The sequence below is a fragment of the Corvus brachyrhynchos genome, unplaced genomic scaffold (genome assembly GCF_000691975.1).
Source record: "Corvus brachyrhynchos isolate BGI_N302 unplaced genomic scaffold, ASM69197v1 scaffold14, whole genome shotgun sequence".
NCBI lineage: Eukaryota > Metazoa > Chordata > Aves > Passeriformes > Corvidae > Corvus > Corvus brachyrhynchos.
Window position 1 is genome coordinate 19583173 of NW_008239110.1, and position 7999 is coordinate 19591171.

A 7999-nucleotide genomic window follows, 5' to 3' on the forward strand; every position below is an offset into this window, starting at 1 on the left:
GCCAACATTCAGGTTTACTCCACACTCACAACTGCACCAAATTATGCAAAGACGAAGGACTGTCTTTGCTAGAAGAGGCAGAAGAGAGCAGCCTGACTGCAGCACTCTCCGCACGCTACCTCCAGCTGCTCTGGACGGTGTGATGAAAATGTCACCCAAATTCTGCCTTTCCACACATGGGAACACATCCCTGCCAGGGCCTTCAATCATCTAAGACTTTACAGGTCTAAGTAGTTGATTCTTACACAAATATCCTGAAGCCGGAGCGAAACAACAAAAGAAACGTAAGGAGTAATTCCAAGGTGAAGTCCAACCAGTTTAAAGGGATTGTTGTGGTCCCCTGGGTACTAAGGGACCAGGAGTCAGGAGTCCCTGCCTTCCAGGCATGTGCTACCAACCGGTAACTTCTATTTTTAAAAGCTTTATACTTCCTGGAATTGCACTTCAGTTCAGAAAAAGATTAAACCATCTTTTTATTGCCTTAAAAGTCACCGTAACATTCAAAGTAACGACTATAAAACTTGCTTTGGAAATGTTTATTCAGTTGCAATAATACAATTCATTGAAATGGTAATATTATTTCCCTAGTGCCTTGAAATGTTCATAAACCAACGTTTCTTGGTTTATCTTATTGGATTTCATGCCCTAAAGGAATTTTTTCCAGATCTCGCAATGAAGTTAATTTTAGCCTCTCCAGCTAAATGAATCAAGAAGCACTGTCAGTGAGAGAGCTGAATAGAAACATCATGAAATTGTTTGGACAGAGAAACTCAAGATGCACTGGAAAAAGTTTTGGCATATATAAAAACAAATCTTTTACTCAAGCAGCAGAGTTCCACTCTAAGCCACATGAAGCTTGTGGATATTGGAAGGGAAGCCAAGACATGTCAAAGATGATTCTGCATCCCCTGAACTCTTTTCTGAAATGCTAGGTGAGTCAGCAGCTGACCTGATCTCAGTTCAGGTGCCAGAAATATGTAAAGGGCTTCAGGGGGTGTCACCAGCCTGGGGTGGAAGCTGGAATGCAGTGCCCTACAATCTCCAAATCCCTCTGTTCTGGGCCCCAGCTGCTTCTCTGTCAAAGAAGCAGAGCAGCTCTGAAGTCAGTGCTGCAACACCAACCTACACACTTGAATGGCTTGTGTACACAGGAGACATGGCTCATGTAATGGGGGCTCCTTCATCAAATTCCTTCTACTGAGAAAACATTCAAATAGCAAAATCATATTTATCTCTACTGGATTTACTTTTTGGAAAGTTCATATCCAAAATACAATTCATTCCTTGACTTTGAAGCATGCTTTTGACACACATGCTTGTGCAAGGTGGATGAAATCATGTGGGTTGGATAGATCAGTGTAAAAGAATCAGGTCCCCCAGAGGAAGACTCACACCTACATGGAAACTTGCACTGCTGGAACTACTGGTGTGAAGTTAGATGCAGTCAAGCTGTACCAAGCACTGGTGTAGACACTCTTGCTCTCTTACTAACTTCAACTAGACCAAATACAATGCAGAACACAGAGCAGAGCACTCACAATGAAAGAGGTTTGTACTGGTCCAATGAAATAACTGTGGGCCCACACACAGACACACAAGCATCAAAGCAAGGAAAAAAGTACTGCTGTTCGGCTTCCCAAGGTGGCAATCCTTAAAAGAACCACACACAAGTCTACTGGATGTGTTTGTGCAATGGTCTCAGCTTAAGGGCTGGCCTTGCTGGAATAAGAACTCTTTGCAGCACAAGTAGTAAGCTACATAAACCAAAGGACATCCTTACCAGTGAAGCGTTTCTTCCCAGCAATATCATATTCTGACACAGGGCCAGTGCCAACAACACTGGTCTCTGGATAGACAACCTCCAATTCTGTCGTCGTAGAAGCAGTGGTGGTGATGACAGTGGTGGTGGTGATTGGTGGCGAAGTGCTCTCAAAAAACTCATAGTCTTCAGAGGAAACATAAGATGAAAATGTTAGCATGCTTATCTAATTTTGGCTGAACTGAGAAGGGAAACATTTCTGTTGCAATCCCAAAGGAGTGCCACACACCCTGCCCTGGCTGCTGCACACTCTTTACTGGCCTCTATGTCGAGGCTGGTCACACCTCAGCCTTGCAATGGTTTCTACCAAACTGATGGACAGTGAGCACAAAGTCTTCGCCTCAGAACACGCATGTGATTGCTGATTTAGACCTCAGTCACACGATTAAACAGGATGACAATTAACAAATGTATTTGTACAGCAATATCCTGAATGTGCATCTGCCACCTCCTCTCACAACCCCCAAGAGACAATGGCACTGTAATTGAATCCCTGGCCAAAGCCCTCAGATGCCAAAGGAAGGAGATAAGGGAGAGGAAAAAAATGGGTTTTTAAGAAAACTGTGTTGCAATTCTAAAGCCCCAGAGGTGGTTCATACCACTCTCAAACCCTCCTGCGACTGGAGACGTGGAGTCCAGTACTTGCCCTTTGTGGTCCCTCCAGGACTCTCATGATGTTCAGTCCTATTAAATTCAGTGCTCTGTGAAAAGCTAGTGTGCTACCTGATTGGCAGACAAAATGAAGGGAAACTAGCATTTGGCATCCCTGCCATGACCTCACGCAGGCTGGGGAACTCAGCTCAATGTCTTTGATTGTTTTGTGCTTAAACTGCTAAAGCATCTGTTTTCTGCAGGTGACCTGTACCTAAAGGGAGGCCTGGCAAAATACCTGTGCACTGAGGATATTCTGCATCCATGGAGATACAGGGAACATGGGATATGTGTCTTGTGCAGTTTCTAGATCATCCCCTCCTACCCACATTCTAAATGTCAGTCTCAGTATGAAGTGGTCAGAATTAAAAGTACAAATGTCTATGTTATCTTCTACTCAGCTGCTGCACTCTCTTTTTAAATGTTTTCCTGTTGTTGGTTAGACTTAAGATCCCAGCACTACAACCACAAATAAAAAAACTTTCATTGTTCTAGAGCCATAAATTCTACTAAAAAGCTTTTTGTTTAACTGAGGTCTGTACTTACCCACTTTCATATGCAGGGGTAGGAGCACAAATTTGAGGATTAAAAGGGATAGAACATCAGATGTCACTGATGGCAGAAAGTGAATGCTGTTCCAATAATTGAGAATTTGCATTCCCTATGCAAACTTACAATTAAATGCTGTGACTTGATGCTTCCTCTTCAGCTAAGTTTTGTATATCCTTGATTATAATATCAAGATGGCATGAATATAACTCTGAAAAAATATTTCCCTCTTTTTCTTTCATCTGATTTTAAACTTCTTTGATTTAAATTCCACATGAATTGAGCTGATTAGTTATTTTATATGTAGGTGATCTCATTCAGTATGAGCACGCTTAATTGTCTAAATACAGGCTACCCATTAAAAAAAAACAACTCACTAAGGTATTTCAAGCTTCCAGGGCTCAAATGTTATTTGGATTTTGTATTTTAGAGAAGGTAATTGACTTAGACTGGACTGGAGTTAGAAGTTGTACCAGAGAGAGCGAATCCAGAAGTGATGCAGTGTCTATATGACACAGCTCTGAAAAGTAATTTTTTCCTCAATAGGCTCCTGGTAGATTGCAGGACTGATAGAAAGGGACGTCTATGTCCAGAAACAGGTGGATTTGCACCCTTTCTCTTCACATGAGATGCAGAACTGTTTTCCAGCTCACCACCACTCACTTAAGCTCCTATCTACCAATCTGCCTCCTTGAACCTAGTTCCAAAGAAAGAAGACAGAGAAAAAAGCAACATGACACTTGCAATAGACTTCTACAGTTAAACAGTACCATCATCATATATCACATATGCCTCTGGAGTTGCTGTCACATCTGCATCCAGTCCTGAGAATGTATCTATTGAAGGAGAAAGAAAAAAATGCCATAAGAATTCAATAAAATAATTCTGGAGTAAAGTTTAAAATAAAAATATTTAGCCAGTTGAATTGTAAAGAAATAAGCTAACTGCCTAGTTTCCAAATAACACAGTGACAGTCCACTCTGCATATTTTGAATACAGATGAGAAGCTAAGTGCAGTGGTCAGGAGCTTTGCTGGGGGAAAATGGGTTCAGGGCTGCTACACAAAATAAAGAGTCCAGAAGCTCTGCCCCAGGCCTCAGCTGCTCTGAAGCAAAGGTAGGCTGCCAGCAACTGCATAGTGCTCACATCTGGATTTGACAATATTTTATAGTCTCAGAAGCAGCAAATGTGAAAATATTATATGCCAAAAATACCAACCAAGCAATTAAATATTTCTACCCAAATATTTTTGTGGAGGTATAAAAACAAACAGCCCACACAGCCATGACATTTATAGACCCTCATGTCAATGGTCTTGCAAGTAATGCAGCCCAAAAGGAATGGATTTGTAGAATGAAGTAATTAGTGCTGGATTTTCTGGAGTTTTACTCTGCATTTGCTCTACTCTGATCCTATGGAATGGCTGCCAGTTACATATTTGGCCACATAGGTGTAATCCTGAAGCACTGGTTCTGCTTTAGTTTCATCCAACATGAATTCAGTTCAGGAAATCAGAGCGAGATTGCTCCAGGATGCAAATGAAAGCATAGCAAGGACAGATATTATGAGGTGCACATCAAAAACATTCTCTTGATCCACCCCAAAACCCAATACAAATGCACCAACAGACTTCCCAGATGACTATTCCTTTATATTATCTCAGTATCTCCACAGGACATTAATCCAGCACCAGATACATCAACCATCAACCATCTGTTGAATCCTGAAGGCTTTCCTCCACACTCTGAGGAAAGCATTTCTCCACATGTTATTCAGGGAAGCCAAAGATTACACAAAGCTCAGAACAGTCATAAAAAGCCATGCAAACAAAGCAAAAGCACTATGCTGTGACCCGCTGCAGGTACCATCAGAAGTTTCCAGTGAAATGCTGGGGCTGGGGAGTGGCCAGCGTGTGAACAAAGACAAGAGAAAGACAGCTTTGATCTCAGGACACTTCACATACACTGGTAATGTTCTGGTAACACTCAATAGAGAAGCAATTGTGTTATTTTTACTAAACCAGTACTGCAAACAGTGCAAAATTTCAACTTCCAATGTTAATTAGTTCACAAATATAATCTGATATATTTTCATTTTGCTGATTCTTTTTAGAACCAACAATTACAGTATGACTACTTTTTTCCTCCTAAAATAATTTTCTTTTAAATACACTGTGTGATTTTAATAACAAAATAAACTTTAAAACACAGGAAATGGGTTTTTTCTTGTTGGACTTCCACATATTAGAATCTGAGACTTCCTCATGATAGACTTCTACAGCCACTCTTCAGATGATCCCCTTGGAAGTCACTTGATTTCTCTGAGAGTAGTCAGTCACAAAGTAGGTTCTTTGCTGAATTTTGCAGATCTACCCACAACTGTCCAGCATCAACCAACATCTATAATGCATGCATTTACCTTTGACCACCTAAATCCAAGTAAACAAGAGGATCAGATATGCAGAAATTTGAAATCTTTCATGGGCAGATTTCAACTCATCCATGTTTATTAGCTATTAAGTCTTTGGCCTACCTACAATCCAGCAAAGCCAAATTTAATTTTCTATTTTTGTACTCAATTTCAGTGTCTGTGCTTGTTTAGCATTAGCTATTTCATGGTGATGATAGGGGTACTTCCCCACAGACCTCTCATTTTAATATTTTCTGCACATACTCCAGCTGCAGTTCTTCTTGCTCCATCACCCTTCGCTGAAGCTCTTGAGTAAACCTTGCCTGTAACAAATAAGGCCAAGTCTTCCTATGACCACTTGCTGCTGACTTTTGGCATCTGTAAAGACAGTCTTGTTGTCTTACTTGTCTTACAAAATCCATCACTTGATTTTATCACATGCAACGCGTGGTTAAGTCTCCACCTGTTCTTTTCTTTGTGAGGTATGAATAAAGTTTAGTCAATTTCACTGACAAATCATCCTTGTGTGGCCAAACTCCTCCTTGAAAGTTAAAGACTGCTGAATCTAGTGAAAAGCTGACAATAAATTCTGCTGGGTTGAGAAGAAATCCTGCCAGAGATAAAAGAATTTGCTAAAGTTTAAGTAGAATATTTGGCGGTGGGTTTTGGCACTTGCAGCCCTGTCTGTTTGTGAGTAAAGCACTAAGCAACAAATATCAAGCTTTGGCAGAAAAAGTATTTCACTAAATAATGAGGAGTGTTTTCTAGACTCAGATTAAAGGGAAAGACAAGATAAAAATATATTTCAATATGATTTGGAAACGGTCAAGTGAAAACTGCATTAATTGTTTAGATAATTCAAGTAGTAGTTGTTTACCCTCTTGAAATATACACTTCACTTGTTAAACAATAACAACCATCATTAAACAAATACCACAAAGATCTTTTCTTTTATAGCAAGTTCCTTTGTGGAACAGGCAGGCTGTTTTGCTGTGTTTATCTAATCCTGAGGCAGGTCGCTAGGATTTAAAAAAAACTAAAAAAAAAAGGACTCTTCAGAGAAGCTTTTAAAATTTCCAGGTAGGGACTAATATTGCTCAAGCTATATACCAGCTAAGAAGCAGAAATTCAGCACCATCTTGTCCTTTCACTCTTCCACTGTGAGGCATTTGCAGACATACTGTCAAAATGCCAGGCAGTTTATGAGTTACTTAAAGGCCATTCTCATTGAACACACAGCCTGAATAAAAACTTAGTTTTGATTCGTGCCTCTGTGAAGTTCAAGGATTCAGCAAGCCCATCTGGTAGAAGGCAAAAAACGCATGCAGAATTTTTTAAATGTTCAGAAAATCACATGAAAATTCCCCAGCCTAGAACTCTGCTACATGTAACACCACAAACTATTTTGTTGCTCAGCTTCTGGAGCCTACTTTCAGTTTAACCCCAGACATACTTAATGAACTTCTACTGTTCTTACAATGTGTATTCTCAGATGACATCCTCCAGGTACCAAACAGCACAGGCCAAAAAAGAGGAAACATTACGGGACATAATCAACATTTAAGGTAAGAAAAGGAGCTGGGGGGTGTGGGAGGGATTCTAACTACCAAAAATCACGGTTTCCTTTAGGCAACTTTGAAAGTATGAGAGTGACCAAATATAACAATATTTGCAACACTTTTGTAAGTACAATTAAGAACGATGAACTTCCCATAGGGAAAAGCAAAAATCTTCACAGAAATATTTAATGATGAAGTAATTTATATATATATATATATTTGTGTGTGTACGCATCTGTGCATATACACATCTGCAAGCACACTTCTATAAATGCACACTGTCAAACATGGCTAATTGTTAATAAATATTAACACTATAACTCATTGTAATTCCACCTGCAGAAGGAACTGACATTCTGACTCATTAGTTACCTAGGACAGCTGGGAAAGGAATTTTTGTTTTCTGCTTCTGAGATCTTCTCCCAAGATGCCATCCTTAGATTCACTGTGAGCTGCTGAAGCCATACCCCCCCAGATTACTGCCCTTTTCAAAGTGATAGCTCAGCTTCCTAGGCCATGGTTACGTGACCTGCTTGTAAATCTACTTTGACTTAAGAGATACAGGTGTATGGGAGAAAGGTGAGAGGGTTTCATTACCCATTAAAACAGGCCGCTGCAGTTCTCAGATGTCTGACTGCCAACATGCTGGTAAAGTTATGGCTGTCCTGCTATTGCCCATTAGCACACTGGGTTGAGGATTACAGATGGGAAGAATAAGGGCTACCATGGGGCTCCCTGATCTGGTTTGGCAAAATAAGCAGCTAACTCACTAACAGTGCAACATCCAGGTGCTGAAAGCACAAAACATGATAGGGAACAGGCTCAACACCCAAAGATTCTAGTGCATATATACATGTTTACTTTGGATTTCAGTTTGGCACCAAAACCTAAGCTTGTGTAAATGCATCAAGGAAAAATGACATGCACTGACACTGGTTTGTATTTTCAGATGATAAAGATATCAGTGTACAACTTTCTGCCTTATCTGTGCAGAACCAAGGTTGCCTGTCAC

The 7999-nt window shown here is 40.3% G+C and overlaps 1 protein-coding gene across 1 annotated transcript in view; it reads right to left on the reverse strand.

Annotated features, from left to right (window-relative positions):
• FNDC1 (fibronectin type III domain containing 1) overlaps positions 1 to 7999 on the reverse strand; it is a 38606-nt gene that overhangs the window by 14818 nt on the left and 15789 nt on the right. Inside the window, exons 11-12 of the mRNA XM_017739424.1 lie at positions 3790 to 3855; positions 1781 to 1945 (exon numbers count right to left, since the gene is read on the reverse strand). Coding sequence (XP_017594913.1) covers positions 1781 to 1945; positions 3790 to 3855 — 231 coding nt within the window. The remainder of the gene's footprint in view (positions 1 to 1780; positions 1946 to 3789; positions 3856 to 7999) is intronic.